This window comes from Xenopus tropicalis, chromosome 6 (genome assembly GCF_000004195.4).
Source record: "Xenopus tropicalis strain Nigerian chromosome 6, UCB_Xtro_10.0, whole genome shotgun sequence".
In the NCBI taxonomy this organism is placed as follows: Eukaryota; Metazoa; Chordata; class Amphibia; order Anura; family Pipidae; genus Xenopus; species Xenopus tropicalis.
The window spans coordinates 57,569,219-57,586,801 of NC_030682.2; the positions used below are offsets into that span (position 1 = coordinate 57,569,219).

The 17,583-nt window shown below is 37.3% G+C and overlaps 1 protein-coding gene across 2 annotated transcripts in view; it reads left to right on the forward strand.

Annotated features, from left to right (window-relative positions):
• The window catches only part of gli3 (GLI family zinc finger 3), a 132,801-nt gene that overhangs the window by 8,429 nt on the left and 106,789 nt on the right, over nucleotides 1-17,583 (forward strand). For both annotated transcript variants that reach the window (XM_004915351.4, XM_004915350.4), the window contains exon 2: nucleotides 7,946-8,108. In XM_004915351.4, the coding sequence (XP_004915408.1) occupies nucleotides 7,985-8,108 (124 nt within the window). In that variant the 5' untranslated portion in view covers nucleotides 7,946-7,984. The remainder of the gene's footprint in view (nucleotides 1-7,945; nucleotides 8,109-17,583) is intronic.

The window sequence follows — 17,583 nt, forward strand, 5'->3', positions numbered from 1 at the left end:
CCACATAGATCCTGTACATGTTTTGAACAAGCACAATATCCAAGGCTATTGTAATACTAAAATCTACAGTTAGGGGAACATTTACTTATCCACAAATGCTCCGAGCATTCGTTCAATCGGTCAAATCGTATTTTCTGCGACTTTTTTGTACCTTGTGCAACTTTTTTGTATTTTTAGCACGAAAAAACCGGATCGGTTTTCCCGCTGTTTACAATTGTTTGGTACGAAAATTTTCGTATCGCCAATACGATATTATCGTGACTAATACGATTTTTTCTCAAGCATTTTCTTGATATTTGCGATCTTCAGGAATTTTCGTTTCCAATCCGAATTTTTCCCATTTGGGATTCGAACTCGTGTTTTGATAAATCTGCCCCTTAGTGCTGATGTTGGTATATAGGGTCTTTTTCATCCCTATGTAACTATGTATATACCTATATATTAATGTGATTAAAATATATATGAATCAGATGCACAGAAACTGTACTGAAGAATTTTTCCAACTACTGATGCTTAAATGATTTAATATTTCTGTTTGAAGCAATGCACTTTTTACTGAATTTTTCTGCAAATACAGTATCTTAGCATAAAAAAAGCCAGAATAAGTAAATTTTGCTCTGCTTCCCTTGTATATTGCAAGAATGGGACTTCATAATCCATTTACTTCTGGAAAGGATATGGCCATTCTACTATGAGATAATTATGAATACATTATCTGAAAGGCCCCCCCAGGTATAAAAGCCCCCTTAGTTGACCTGCCTCGACCACCCTTACCTCTTCCTTATCGCATACTCTGTAACTTAAAAAACTGCCTCTATCGCAAACCCCAACCCAAAAGAGCAGCCCAGCAGCTTACCTGGGCACCATCCTCCGCTCAATCAAAGAAGCTTCGGGTCTCTCTGCCAATACGGACCCTGCTTGAGCATGAGCAGGCTAGCAGAAAATCAGCTTCAACTGCGTTTGCTTAAACAGGGTCCATGTCGGCAGAGATACCCGAAGCTTCTTCAATTGAACGGAAGATGGCGCCAGGTACGCTGCTGTGCTGCTTTGCTCTTTCAGGTTGGGGTTTGCGACAGGGGCAGTTTTTTAAGTTACTGAGTATGCTATAAAGGGAGAGGTGATGGGGGTCGAGGCAGGTCAATAAAGGGGGATTTTATACCTGGGGGGGGGTGTAGTTCTCCTTTAAAAAAACTTACTCTTCAAGAAAACTTTCTTCTGTGCCTTCTAAATACCAGTCTTCAAAGCAATAAAGTGAATTGGTGGTGGAAAAGCATATGTCACTTCACTTTGCGCAAATTCGGAAAACAAAGCAACGTGTATGCCTTCCCACTGTCGAATCACTTTATTGCCGGTAGAAAGGTGTTTCAGGGAGATTAGTTGCCCGCAGTAGCTGATATTAACAGCGGACAACTAATCTCCCAATGGGCCAGTAAAGTCACCAAGTAGAGCCATATCTGATGTGACTTGCTTCTGATAACTTTTGAGCTATCTGCAGTAAATGGATCTACCATAATTTTGTATTGTTTCCCAAGTGAAACTAATACACGGTGAGGTCACCAAACCAGTAGATCTTGGCCCTGTTTGGCAACTGGTGTGAAGGGCGAAAAGGCTGATGGAGACCTATTGGATAAGGACTGCATAAGTGTTTGGCAATGCATTTCCAGGTTAACTACCAAACTATACACCCACCAAACTGAGTCATTGTGTTGTCTGATTTTATTTGTTTAGATTAAACTGTGGCTGATCCCACATGCCACTCACAGTAACATGCACAGATATAGTTGTGTTTTAGGACAAATGCCTTGTCAAAAAAACATGTCCTTGTTACTTGGTATTTTCAGCAAAATGATCAGTCATTCCTGTTTCTAAATAATAGCAGACTTAAGGATTTAAAACAAAAAACGTAAAAGGTGAAGGGTAAAAGTTTTTTTTTAGAGTGTGAAGAAGATTTTTAAGTCTCTTTACTAAGCCCTGTGGCTGTCTACAAACTCTAGGCTTTTGCATTTTACCTTTAGGGCCATGGCACATGGCACAATTCCGGGTGTTTTTACAACTTGGCTATTATTAGCTCCACAGGCAGGCAACAACATGCCCAGAATTGCTTTTCATTGATTTCAGTGGCAGTTGCCTGCACGTGCAAGTACAGTCTTGGGTCAAGCAATTGTCATTCTGAAGTTTTGACTGCAGTTTACTTGTGCCATATCCCTTACTGAGGTTTACATTTTCAAGATAACATTTTTGTTTGGGTAAGAGCTTGGCTTGGCAACTAAGTTGGTCTTTACATAGGTAAAAACTTTTTTCTCTCCTTTTATTAGATGTATAACTTGCCTTGTTTTGGAACATGGAAGCATTGTCAAAATAAACAACACAGCAACAATTTTAAAAACAAACCTAGCTGAAAAATATTTTTTTATCAGTCCTAAAAAGTTAAGTGAAAATATTAACTCTTCAGATGCGAAAGTTTATTTGTTGTGTCATAATGTGTAGTCAATATGAATGGTTTAAAGGAGAAGGAAAGGATAATAAAGAGTTAATCTCAAGCTGTAGGCATACCTTCAGTTGTCTCAATACTGCCCTTAAGTCTTCCCATATTTCACCTGTTCAGATGTTTAGAAGCCAAACAGGAAGAAAAAATGCTTAGCTGTGTAAAGAAAGTTCCCATAATGCCTCACTCCTGCACCGAGACTGAGACCAAGTGTACATGCTCAGTTAGTAAGACTATGGGGCAGATTTACTAATCCATGAATCCGAATCCCGAAAGGGAAAAAATCGTATTGGAAACGAAAATTTTGCATATTTTTCGTCGTCGGCGCGATTTTTTGTATTTGTCGCAACTTTTTTCGTCGCCGTCGTGACTTTATCGTATTTTGCGAGACTACTGCGCCGCCGCCGCGATTTTTTTGTATTGAGCGATAGTAAACGGCGGAAAAACCAATCCGATTTTTTCGCGACGGCGACGAAAATGTCACGGAAAATATGAAACAGTCACGATGGCGATGGAAAAATTGCGGGACATACGAAAACGTTGCAACGGCGCAGAAAAAGTCGCAAAAATACCGATCATTGCGAAAAACCGCATTCGGACCTTTAGTGGATTAGTAAATCTGCCCCTAAGAGTCAGCTTTCTGCTGATTGGCTTAGATCCACATTCCTATTCCCAAGGGGGGGGGAGTGAGTTCTTAGCATTCTTGAGGGAGGGGGAGCAGGAGAGAAGAGCGAGCAGAGAGCTGCGTGTCTCTGGCACATGAATTACAGACACAAGAAATCTTTTGACAGAGAAGTCAGTGCAAAAAAGCTTACTTAGTTTTTACCTTTCTTTCTCCTGCTGCAGACAGGTTTTTTTTCTTTGAGTGTCCCTCAAAAAAGCATTGTTAGTACATTCGGCACATCAGGAACTATAGATATGCAAACCTTTTGCTGTTTGATTTAATCAAAGATTTTAAGGATTTTTTCTGGTAGATGAATGAGAGATATAGCTATTAGTCATCAGTGGGAGATCACCTGTCGTGTGGGTGATGCAGTGTCCAAAAATATCTTGTAGTGCCGAAGAATGCAAATCACTTTTCATGAAGCAACCGGCTTCATTTAGGAAAATGCAAAGGTATTATGTACCTTAAAAGGACAAAGCATGGAGTAGCTTTATTTAATCTCCTTGTTTGCCCTGTTCAGCTTAGGATATAACAAAAACCAAAGATTTGTTTATGAATGCTATGAGCAGATTATTGTCATATAGTGGAAAAAAGTTATACCAAGACAAATTAATGCATAGCATAACTAGATCTGTGTGAACTACTGTATAATAAAAACACACTGAAATAATGAAGGGGCCTTAGCAAATCTAAACCCTATATATTGGAAAAAAATTGCTGCTTTGCACACATGCCGGTGTTTTCGTCTTTGAATCCATACCGAAGGATTTGGTGATATGGCAGATTAACGAATTACCAGGTGCGGTGCTAATTTTAGTGTTGCTTAGGACATTCTTCAAGACAGTAACTTAAGCTAAAGAAAGTGGCCTAAGCAACACCAAAATGGCAAATAATTTGCCAAGGATATGCCTTGTATATTTTGGAAGACTAGCAGTGGTCGCTGTGTGATACCAGGCTTAAATAAGTTAGTCAAATAATTGCATTTATGATCCTGGAAGACAAACCCGTAGGCTAAGTTTCTTGCATGAAAGGGATTAGGCTCAAGTATTGGTCTGGAATGAAATGATTCTTCCATGGTTGGATGAGAGAAAACCAGGGATGTTTGCTTTAAGAAAAGAATGTTTATCCTATATGAAAGTTCAGAGCTCAGCCATACTGTGCAATAACAGGCCTTGACATGAGCAATAATTTCACTGCACTAAAGGATGTGGGAAATCACATTTTTGAGTACTTTTTCTTAGAAGAAATGGTAACATAAATGTTTGGATTAGAAAGTAACACACAGAATGTATTTACAGATAGACTGTGAAACATAAAACAAGCTCCCTAACTGTCAAGCAGTAAAAACAAGTTTTTAATATACACGTAATACAAGGGGAAGAGATATGAACAGATGAAACATGCATGCAACTGGATTTGAACCTAATGTTGTGCACAGGCCTTTCAATATATATATATATCATGTCAAAGTAGACTAGTTGAGCTACATAAGTATTTATTGTTGCATTTAGTACCAAAACCTGTGTTCTGTTTAGTATTTACAGCTTGTAAATCCAATCTGCCATCCTACTAATTTCACTATTTGTCTGTAGATGGTTTTACAACATCATGGAAGTTCCTACAAAAAAAAAAAATCAGATGAATTTTTAAAGGTGTAAAAAAAATGGTAAATCATTACAAATTGGACCCATACATCTGGTCCCATATGTGGTCAGTTTTAAAGGACTAGTAACACCAGACATCAAAATTGTTAATTTAAACTGACATAATGTTTATGTTTATCCTGTACGTTTTAAAATTATTTCTTTAAAGTAGAAGTTATGTTTTTTTAAATTTCAGTACGTTTGCTATTGTGTATGTGTATACGTGTACTATAGCCATCTTTTATCACATCTATGAAAAGTCACATTAGGTCCATTAAGTAAACATTTTTCTGATTAATTACTACAACATGTTTATGAACCACCCTCAAAGTCTAGCAGAAAAAATACAAGTATTTCCAAATAAAATTGTCATGCTTTTAAGAAATTGTGTGAATGTAGTTATCTTATATATAAATGCTTTTAAGACATTGTAATTTCCTGGTGTTACTTTTTTTGGCTGCTACAAAGTATTTTTACAAAGAGCAATTTTCACTTAGTTTCTTTAAATGAGTAAAAAGATATTTATTTGTTTTTACTCAGATGGTGGTAACCTGTTTTTGGAGTAATGCCTTTGATGCATTAAGTTACATTCTTTAATAGAAAACTCTTCCATCTATTTAATATCATTACTATTATGTAAAACAGTTTGCTTTTATGGTGTCAATATGGTAAAGTTTTGCCAGGAACAGGGATGATTGCATGCAGCCTACAGTCTTGAATAATCTAGCATGCTAACTTTTGTGCAGTAAAAAATGCTTCCTAATCAAATATTCACTACTAAAAGATGGCAAATTCGCAGTAAGAAAAGATTGAAGAGTAATTCTCTCCTTCCTTGGTTGGCTCATTTTCTAAGCATGATAAGAAGCCTGTCCTATTCTTCTGGTCTTATCTGTGATGTGCTTATACGTGCTCTTATTGCAGAGCACTGTTAACTAGGGAGGTGAAATAAAGCATAGTCCTTCTGACTCATGAGAAATTAAAGAGAAAATGCACCCCCTTTTTGACAAGAGCTTATTCAGTTAGGTTTATATAGAAAAGACACATAAACAAAATATATACAGTAAATGTATTTTTTTACACAGACATACCTCAATCCACAGATTAAAAGGAAACCATTATAGTCTGTCTGTGCTGCAGGGCCTAGTTCCTCTGCCCCTTTTGTCTCACAGTGTCATGCAACACACCCTTTGCCTTTTTCCATTGTAAAGTGATGCATTTTGCATTTTTCATTATTTGCAAGAATAAAATTATGAGCAGAGGCATATTTATTCTTTTCTATAACTTTTCCCATGGATTCACAATTATTGGAATTATTTTAGATTGTGAGTAGAGCTTTGTCTGTGTCCTTGTAATTTGTATGTTTGATGTGTTGTACAGCACTGCATAATAATTTGTGAATTTATAAATGCATAATATCAATAATTATAATATCAGTGTTGTGACGTTATTGCACCATTAATGGGATGGATTTTCCATGTCTTTCATTCTTTATAGATTAAAAGTTATTGCAAATAAAACCTATTGAAAAACAATCTTATTTTTTTTAATCTTTTGGTCATCAGCCAGCACCTTCACAAAAGAGCTTTATAAGACACCCTTTAAAGGAAAACAGTTTTATAACTGGTTTGGTAATTTTTAATCTTGATGTCCCTCAAAGTAAACTAAAGAAGGATTGGCTTAGCTGCATTCAGGGCATCTCCTCACAATCACTCCCTTCTTATATTGTCAGTAAAACTTTGCCTCTCTGATCCTCCTGGCTTTTTTTTACCATTATAGCATAATAATCTTCTTATCAGGGCAAGCGCTCCCAGACCATTGCACAAAGAGATAGTTTTCAGTATACAGTGTAAAAATTTTTATTATGATAACTAAAAGAAAAATGAACATATATAATTGTACTCACAAACATATATTATTTTTCAGAATGAAATCCCCCTACTATAGCTGTCCCTTGGATCTTGTTGTGCACTGTTAGGTCCACATAGCTGTTTGTTCAGTGTGTTTATGTTTTACTTTTTTAAATCTAAATGTTCCTCACCTATTTCCTGCTTCAGCACTCATGAGATATACAGCTCCAGTTACCTATGCACATATGACGTTATGTCCAATGGGCTGTATAGCAATGACCTTGATAGCCCAGTAGACCTCAGTGTAAATTGCACATTCTGTCCCTTTGACTATAGTGAAATCACACTATCTGCTCTAAGGCTAATGGTAGACAGGAAGTTTTTTGGCCTTCCAACACATTCAAAATTGCATTCCTACTAGAATTATTAGCATTATTTTTGTCATGTGATTATAACATGCCATTATATTGCATTTATTGTAAAATGCTGTACTATAAATGGGTGTATATATTGTTAGTTTACATAAAGATTTAAATACAAACCAACCAAAAACTAATACAGGAGGTAAAGAGTGCCTTGCCCAAAAGGTCTTAAGGTCGACAAGCGAGCCGATCTTCTCCCAATATCCCCACCTATGGGTGGGCCATATCGAGCTAATTCGGTAGTTTGGCTCTGGGTAGGGTATGGGCGCCTGTCAGTTAGGTGATTGCACCAACGAGCTGATGCGGTCCCCGATCCAGCGAAAAATCAAACCTGCCCGATCGAGATCAGGCCGATTTCAGGCCAGATGTTGATCTGAAGGACTGATATCGGCAGCTAGAATTAGCACATGTATGGCCACCTTTGCTTATCGCCGGAGGTAAAACATATGCAAGTAGGAATGTAACTTTTCAATGCTGTGCAAATTGAATTGAGGACTGCTATACTTGTCTAAGAATTGGAAACAAGTATCAAAAGTAAGATGGGGCTGTTTTGTGAGGAATGAGCCTGGGATTGTAAAGAGTAAAAGGACAGAATGGAATAAGATTATGGGTACTAATTTGAAATGCAAAAATTATCTGATCTAGAGCTATGCTTTCAGAAAAGTTACTCCCAAGAATAACCTTATAGAACTTATTTTACCAGAATTCTATATTTGGTTGCTACAAGAACTCAACAATAACAATCTTTCAAATAGAAAAAAAATCATACCTATGTATTAATGTGTATTAAAATTAGCAGTTTTACATGTACATAAATTGCATTCAGTATATTAAATAGTGTTTTCAAAAGTGATTAATAGTAAAATTGTTGGTTCTTTGTATAGGTTTTTGGATAAGGAGGCTGGAAGTAATGAGAAGACAACATGGAAGCCCAGTCCCGTAGCACTACAGCAAGTGAAAAGAAAAAGGTTGAGAACTCCATAATCAAAGGTCACACTCGAACAGAAGTCAGCGAGAAAGCTGTTGCCTCCAGCACAACTTCCAATGGTAAGTGTCATCTGCATTTTGACATTTCTCTTAACATGTTTTTGTGGCTTAAAGAACATAATTAGGAATATATATGGGGATTCTGATAGCTTGAATTAAATAGTAGTAATCTATTTAGCTACAGTATGGGGCATATTTATTATTGTGTATAAGCCAACATCATTAGTGATGTTGCCAATAGCAGATCTTTGCTTTTTTTTCTAACTTGTAGGTGGATGTTTAAGTCTGTTTGTTGATTGGTTGCTATGGGTAACATCGCTGGTGATGTTGGCTTACACACTACAATAAATATGCCCCTATGTGATTATAAATTGTGTGATTTCATTACATTTGATGATGGGCCATGGGTTAATTTATTAGTCAAAAACATGGAAATTTATTGTAAGCAGAATCCTAGAGGCTAAGAATCTGGAAAATTTGGAAAATATGAAAACTTTAATTAGAGTGTATTAAAATTATAATCATGCCCATGATCTAGTTGCTTACTTCTTGTTCCTGTTCCTTTGTAAAGTTGCAGTATCAAAATGCTGTCTGTAAAAACTATAGTGTTTTAAAATGCGTTGGTTTTAAAAATGGCTTATTTCAAGTCAGGCTATTATGAGTATTGTTTTTTTGTCCATAATAACAGGGCTTTTATTGCAAGCATAATACCCAGGAGATTCCATATCTGTAATTTACCACTTTATTTACACACATTATAATATGTAAGCTGATGAAATCTCTGAAAAACAGCTTATTTTAAATAAGCATAATTAATCTATACATTAAATATATATGCATTGTTTATATATGGGCTCATTTGCAATCTAATGGGCACAAAGCTCTATGGTGATTTGCATTTTGCTCTTTGCATTTTGCCCCTTTCAAATGTGCATGTGGCACCATGGGGGACAACTCTTTTGGCTCCTAGACTTAAACTTTGGTGTTACTAGTCTTATAAACCTATAGAAACATCAATGCTTTATTCATCCTAGAATGTATACTCTGTGAGTATGTTTTATCTAGACTGTGTTCCTTGCTTTGCTACTAGAATGATCTATAGGTACACACACTATAGGTTTCACACTGGGAATCTGAAAGGCAGATTTATATAATTTCTAATTTAGGATTCTTGATGGATTACACTACACTAGTTAAATGTTATTACAATTGCCTACCTCCACCTTCTGACCAGGTGGTATCTCCAGGGTTTCCACACCAGGCTTAGTTAATCATCGCATTTGGCAAAAGAATTGGGTGTGCATGTGATTTGCACGCTGAATACTGGAAATGGTGCCAGCAAACACTGGCATTGACAGCAGGCAGACTTCAAAAATATTTGCCACATTTATGTCTGATTTGCAGTGAAATGCACTTGCAATTGCGTCAATTATGGTGAATAAAACACCATTGCAGTAGGCACAGTACAAATGCATCAAGAGAATCACCCTTTGTGACTGCAGTAATGCAGTGAAAAAACATGGCTATTGTTCTCGAAATTGCACTTTGCTCACTACACTTACATAATCACACACTTCTTTTCAAATATTTCCCTAGATGCTGTTAAGCTCTTCTCTTCCTTGATGTTTTTTCCATTTAAACCAATCAAAGTTTGCTTATTGAGGTTTTAAAACAACAAATAAAAATTATTATTTACTATATGTGTAATATGCATAGACTTCATTTGGAGCATACTGTAAGAAAATATATGGCTTTGGAGATTGGTCACATCTCTATTTTCATTTGGTGCCGTCCTACGCGCTAAACCAGATTGGACCTTGCATACTGTACACATGACACTTACCAAAGAAAGAGGTCCCCCCTCCCCTCAGGGTTGCCAGCAATTTTTTTCTGCAGATATCCATTGGTGAGTAGGGGAATTCCATTTTAACTTTTCCTTTTGTTTATATATAGGCATCTGTGGATGCCCCCTAGAGCTGCTGTTCCTGGCACGGCCAATAGGTACCTTTGTATAAACGTCCAGGTTACAATGTGACTGTGCCATGTGCTCCACACCTTAAAAACATCACTTACTTGAGATGTTCCTCCAAAATTCATCTTATTTGAATTCTCAAAAAGTTTTGTACAAACTTCTAAAAGGCTGTATGCAACAAGAAGCGTGTTATCAGCTAGCGATGTGCAGGCCAGCCCGATACCCGCAGGTTAGGCGGGGTTCGGGCAAACCTCTGCACAACATTTTCGGGTCACAGGCAGGTTCGGGTCGAGCTCTTCTGCTTTTCCTCCCTGCCCGTGACCTTACACTGCTGGCTTCCCGGTTCTGGCTCTCTTATTTATAGAATCTTGCCCACCCCCACCACTTTTGTGACGTTAGCGGTGGTGAGAAAAGTCGACCCGCACATCACTAATATGAGTCCAAATCCTTTGTGAGTAGCACAGTTAGTGTGAGTTCTGGCCTCAGAATTTGTGTGCATGCTCACAAGTACACACCTATACAATATCTGTCCAGTTGGAGGCTAAGAGGCCAGATCTGGGGATTCAATACTTTTATTTATAAGAGATAGTTTTAATAGATTCCGGACCTCTGAATATTTAGTATATGCTTTAAACAGCGCACTAGGCTTACAAACTGCATAGAACTAATGTGTATAGTTTTTCATGTCTGTGCATGTTGTTAATTCTGTATGTAATTCTGTAATATGTACTGTATAGGTACCTCATGCTGGGATGTACCTGCTTTTATAAACCCTTTATAGTAGAGAAGTGCGCCTTAGGACTTTTATTTGGTTAAATATTTGATAGAATATTAAACTGTATAATATGCTCCCTCATACACAGATTTCAGAATATGAATATATTTTAGGAAGAGTTTCTTTTATGGCCCTTCTGATAGCTTTTTCTAACGTGGAAAGTTAAGTTCCATATCCCAATTATTAAATCTTTGGAGACCATTCCCACATGGTTGTGTAAATGGTAGCTTCATCCTGAGTTCTTTCATCTTCTTTCCTGCTCTCCTGGCTTGACAGTTGAAAAGCTCTGACTGTGCCACACAATGGTTTGATTGGTTTCTCTGGGGGAGGCTTTTCCCTGCCTCATCATTCGCCAGGCAGGTGGACCAGAAAGTCTCTTGATTCTTTTGTTTCCTCTCAAAGTCGGGGGGTCTTTGACTGAATAAATCCTCCGTCATGGGATAATTTGCTAAAAGAAGACTGAAAGATTTGAGAGAAAAGCCTCACTACTTGGGTGCTGAATTAATGAAATAACTTGGGCCCCTGAGTTTGCAATTGAAAAATCACCAGGAATGCAGTGGAGGGCGGAGACTGACTTCAGAATGCAAGTCTTTTATTCCCCATAATAAGCTTTCAGTGATGTAGCTAATTTGGCTTGTCTGGCCTCTGGTGTATTTGCATTTTAACTCTGTTGGAAGGGAAATCCTTGCAGGAATAAAAGCTGCTTGCATGCAGAGCCTAGTTAGCCATTAAATACTGCAAGAGGATGGGGGGAAAAAAAATCACACATGACAGGACTTAAGCTGGAGTTAACCCTGGATGAAAAGTAATTTACAGATAGTCTATCCTTAGCCATATTTGTAGCCCCGATAAGGTTTCATTTCAGAATGGATAGGCGACATTTCCCCTAACGGACCCATTCTGCGACACCTGTGATAACAGCTCTCAGATTCTAATTGAAATTGGTTTCAGAATGGATTTTCACTTTTTTCTGTCTGAGAAAAATATTGAATGAACTCAGAGCTGCCACAGAGAATGCTAGACCTTGGCTTTTGGAGAAGGAAGCCAGAATCATCTTTCATAGCACTGTCGATGACACAACACATTTCTTATCAGTCTTATTAATGAACTCATTGATCATTTGATGAGGAGGGCTACTTAAAAATCTACTGAAATTCTAACAATTAGTTCAGGAAAAATGGATATAGATATTAACCATTTTTACTCTGTAGCTGATACAGACCTGTACCCAAAATGTAATAAATAATTGAAAAAGAATCCATCTTAGTGTGCATATATATATATATATATATATATATATATATATATATATATATATATACATATATATATCAAAAAATAAAAAAAAATCTTTAATGTGCAAAACGTTGATATTGCACATTAAAGAATTTTTATGATTTTTTTCTGCAAATCTTGCGAGTGCTGAGTCCTTTGTTTCTCTCTCTCTCTCTCTCTCTCTCTCTCTATATATATATACACTTCAGCCCTAGAATGCAGCTATATATATAATTTTTTATTGTTTTTAATTTACTTTCTTTAAAGCTGTGGCTAATGTTACGAGTGTCTCATATTTCTCTTACTTTGAATTGTCTCCTAGGTGTTTCTATATTCTCTCTGCTAGCTTGGGTCAATTCATCCCCTATTCACAGCTTGAAAGAAGATCTGTGATCAAAGGCTTTAATGATGTCACTGATCTCTGGTGATTGATTGGAAGCAGGAGATCTACTGCATTCTACATGTATTCTTTCTTATCAAATCAAATCCATTAGCATTCTTGTTCTAATTCTCTACTACTAAAGATTACATTTTTTGGAGCAGCAATTATTTCATGTTCTCCCTCCATCTTTTTTTGTTAAAGAGGATTAGGGGTTTACTTTCCAATGATTATTAAAAACTCTTAACAGAGTTACTGATGAAAAAACTTTTTTAGAGCTATGAATTATTTAGGATAGACTTTTAATATGTATGCTGTGGTCATCACTGGACTATTCATAATAAAAAAAAAAAAATAATAAAAAAACCCCCATTAATTTTCCCTTAAGTAAGGGCAAAGTCACACACCGCATGTTCTTTAGCAAAAGCACCTCAGAAAATGTAGATGCTTCCCACTATATATACAAAAATCTATGATTACAAGGGAAATATTGGTCAATATTAGTGAGGCAATAGTTGTTTCAAAACTACCCTAAAGGTAGTGTGGGTTCTGGTTGATCAGTTGTACTCCAGGAACTTTTTCCATGATTGTATTGCTCCCCAACTCTTTTTCCATTTGAATGTGGCTCCCGTGTATAAAAGGATTGGGATCCCTGCCCTAGACCTTTGCAATAGCCATGTTGGGTATATTTGAGTTACACTTGAGGCTTTAGCTGATTTAGAATATTTAGCATATTGGATAACTTAATTATTTCTGTCAGTATATGCATGCATACATGAATGTATGAACCTGGATGTTTTTTGTAGCTATGCAGGACTTAACAATATTACCATAACAAATAGGATAATAAATTAACAAATAAGGGTTATAGAATGAAACAATAGCACTAGAGCTTGCGCCCTAAAGGGAACAACTGATGTATAAGGTTTCGTTACCTTACAGCACTAGTTGCATTAATTGCAATATATGCCATCTTGACCTTCTTAGTGGATTCAGTTCGATGTCCTGATTTGCAAGCAAAACTCACACATTATATAATCTGATGGCGATCAAGTTGAAAGCTTGAAAAGTTGAAAGGACAAGGTGAAGTTACAGAATAGTTTATGCAACAATCATATATGAATTACATCACATAGTTCTCTTTTACTAGATAAGCAGTTCACTGACAGCTGGAGGATATATGGCCAAAGAATGTTATTAACTAGATTATGTGGCCCGTGAGGTAGGATATCTGATGGTTATCTTAATTTTGAACTACTTGCACCTAATGTGTTGGAAATGCAAACAAGAAATGGTAATGCAAGTGACAGGCTTTTCATTACTAGGAAGAACTTTATTCTAATCCTTAGAAGAATGCAATATACTATAGGATAACAGCTCTGTAGCCTCTATGGCTCATGTTACAGGAATACAGCACGCATTGCCAATAATTTTGTTTGTGGTGCTTACGCAGTCGCATTAGCATTGAGAAACGGGAAAAGCTTTTTTTAGTGCTTACTATGAATTCAGCATATAAATTGAATCCGATATACTTTAGAAGAGAGCCGACTGATTGCATCTTAAATGGAAATTTAGACCATCTGCGGTATTCCTGTTAGATGGAACAGGAGCTCCAGAAAGGAAAAGTTTGATGCAAACCAGAGCAGAACTATTAATCACGAGCAGAGTTACTTCCTAAGGGCTGCCACTGACTGTCAAAGGAGATTGCCTCGGGCTTGCTTATAGCTGATTCCCTCCAGAGAAAACTTCAATTTGTGGGCCGGCCCCTGAAAGAGATTGATAACTCTGTTTATAGACAAGGATGAGTATCTATAGATAGAAGATAATGCAAATGAGCCCATCCTTATGATAAGCCAGTAAAACAATTATGACTAGAGTTTGGATATTGGAAACACATTTGGATTCTTGCAAAGTTTCTCAAGTGTTAAAATTGCTTTTGCTGATAAGGTTATCATTTATAACTTTCTCCCAAAGGACACTGAGTACAAATAGGAGACTGAGTAAAAAGGATTGAATGGTATACTATGGGGCTGATTCATCAAAGTATGAGTTTGAATCCCGAAATTGGTAAAATTTGGATTAGATACAATAATTTCTGCTGATCGCAAATGTCACGAAAATGCTTGCGAAAAAATTGTATTAGTCACAATAATATCGTATTGGCGATCCAAAATTTTTGTATCCGAACGATCGTAAACGGCGGGAAAACCTTTCTGACTTTGATCCTTCTGTGCATGGAAGCCTCCCATAGGACTCAATGGTACTCTGCAGCTCCAACCTGGCTAAAGGAAAGTCACTATATCGAAGCTTGAATGAATCCGAAACTTTCGTACTCAGTTGTGCAAATTAACGAAAAAATTGCAAAAAATATGTACAGTACGAAAACTTCGAAAACATACTTTTTTTTGTATTCGGAAGCGATCGTACTTTCATAAATGTGCCCCATTGTATAGTTTTTTCCATTACCATATTTTAGTAGACAATGGAAAAGTCAAACGTTTTGTTATTATGCAACATTTCCACTTTCTTCAAAAACTAAAGCTGGCCATACACGCATTGATAAAATTTCCTATATTAATCTGTGTGCGGATGGTGGCCCACCTATCCAGACTACTATGCATGCCCTGTGAATATTAGGCGGGTTTGAAAAATGTATCTGTCGATGCATCTTCGGCTAGTTTATGATGTATCTAGCAGACAGTGTTGGACTGGCCCACCAGGATAACTCCCAGTGGGCCCAGGTGTAAGTGGGCCCTCCTACTCCTGAACATTTGGGCTGTTTCATGGTCATTCCCTATTTCTGAATGGGAAGAGAAAGTAGAAATAGATGGAGAATAGATGCTAGCATGTAAATAAAAGGGACTAGGAGAATAAAATGGTTGGGTGAGGAAAGGAGAAAAAATTGTTTGGAATGCAGGCCTAGGGTCTAATGTTTCTGGTGGGCCCCTGGGTTCCCAGTCCGACACTGCTATCAGATGACGGAATGAGGAGGAGCCACAGCAAACAACTGTAACAATGAAAAGACGCCCATACTGTGTATGTTCTCTGCCTGTTCGGCCCTTTGCTTGTTTTTAGAATTACAAACGCTTGCTGGATACAGCCAAGTTGTACCAGGTGAAATCTGTCAGCGACAGTAAGTTTTTTTTAGCTGCAGCTGGAAAAAATTTAGATTCAAAAACTCATGAATGTATATATGACCAGCTGTTGGAATAGATAAGATTATCTGTGAAAAAGGTTTCTTAAACATCTATTACAGTGTTTTTTTTTTAATAAAAGTGGCCTTTTAATTAAACATTTTTCAATGATTTTAGTTAACTAAATGTAATTGCTACTAAGTTGTGTTTACTAGCTATTAAGTTGTGTTTACTAGCGTTGCTGTTCTTTGCATTATCCATATAAATAGCTGGGTGATCTCTCTTTTATTTAATTTTCTATCTTCATTCTCTGTATTCCAAACAAATCTGTGGGAATTCCATTCAGTAATGAATCCCTGCTGTTTAATCTTAGAATAACTTCTGCTTAGTGCCATGTTTATATTCTTCAGCCTGAGTGTTACACTGATTGGCACTACAATGAACTATTCAAATGCTACAGGTATATCCCAATAGCCATTGCTCAGTACTGTTCTTTTTTTTAGATTCCTGTCATGCTAATGTATTTCTAATTACTAGTTTAGGATCCTTCAGCTTTGCAAATGCAAAATACAACTATCAGCATTTATCCAGTAGCTAAACTCAGAGCTGTTAAAATAAAACTACCCGTATATACTCGAGTATAAGCCGAGTTTTCCAGCACTCAAAATATGCTAAAAAAGGAATCCTCTGGTTATCCTCGAGGCAAGTAGTAAGGGCACTTACATGTCTGACCGCTGAGTATCCACGCATGGCATGTCACCTAGGTCCTGTACCGGCACCGAGCACCAAACATGCATGCACGCAGGGCATGTCACGCGCACTCTCCCCTGCCGCCGAGCAGAGCCAAGCATGCCGTTTTCATAGGAAAACAAGCAATTTCCGGGAAAACAAATATTTAAACACTTTCCTCTATATAAGTGTGTGATTCTATACACTACCTTACTTGTCCGACCGCTGAGTATGCACGGACGGTACGTCACCTAGGTCCTGTGTCGGCGCCGAGCATGCACGCACCCTCCCCCCGTGCGTCGCGTCACGCCGTGCGTGTGTGTATGCTCACAGCGCGGCGGGGACGGTGCGCGCGACATGATGTGTGTGCATGCTTGATGCATACTCAGCGGTCGGACAAGTAAGGTAGTGTATAGAATTTAGAGCCGGAGTAGCTCTACATTTCTTATAAAACAGTTATACTGTAAGAAGTAAATGTTTTGTACACCATACATTACGTATGGTTTTAACAGAAAAAGAGAGGGTTAATGACATTTAACTATATGTATTAAATTTCACTTTATCCATTTTATCTTGTATGAATTTTATTTTAAAGTAGTGAAATTTGAGTGGGGGTGAATTTGACAGTGATATGGAATGTTCAGAAAACTACTATAGGTCAGACTCAGCTTGATGTTATAGTGTATAGAGCTGACCTGTTCACAACTGACAGTTCCATAAAATTTAGTTCATGCTTATTTGAAGACATAGCTAATCCTATCAACATAATTGTTAATGTTTGCAAATTAGCACAGTTTTTATTAGCTAATATTTTTTACAGTCCATTTAAGTTGTACTGCAACTGGCACTTTGCTTGGAGAGCAATAGGACAACATTGTGCATGCTTGGCGACGGCCTCAAAGCTTTGGCCTCCTTTCCATCGCTGGCTTCTTCTCCAGGTTTGAGCAGTCAAATTCCATTGTTTCCTATGGGCTAAAACCTTCATCTTTCAATTTTACAGCTAAAAGTGATTTATAAAGTAACAGAAGCAGTGGACTCATGTATGGAGACCCAGTTAAAACAAATTGCTCATCTATATAGATTACTTGACCACACCTCTTTTTTGTTTACATCTGTCCAGTTGATGATGGCCCCTGTGGCTCCATAAAGTAGAGTTAGTCCTGAGCCAACTGGTCAGAGTTACATTAGCAGCTTAATGCTAATAGATGCCCAGAGAATGTATCCATGTAACAAGCGCTGGTGATTTACACTAATTAGTCCATTTGAGTGTC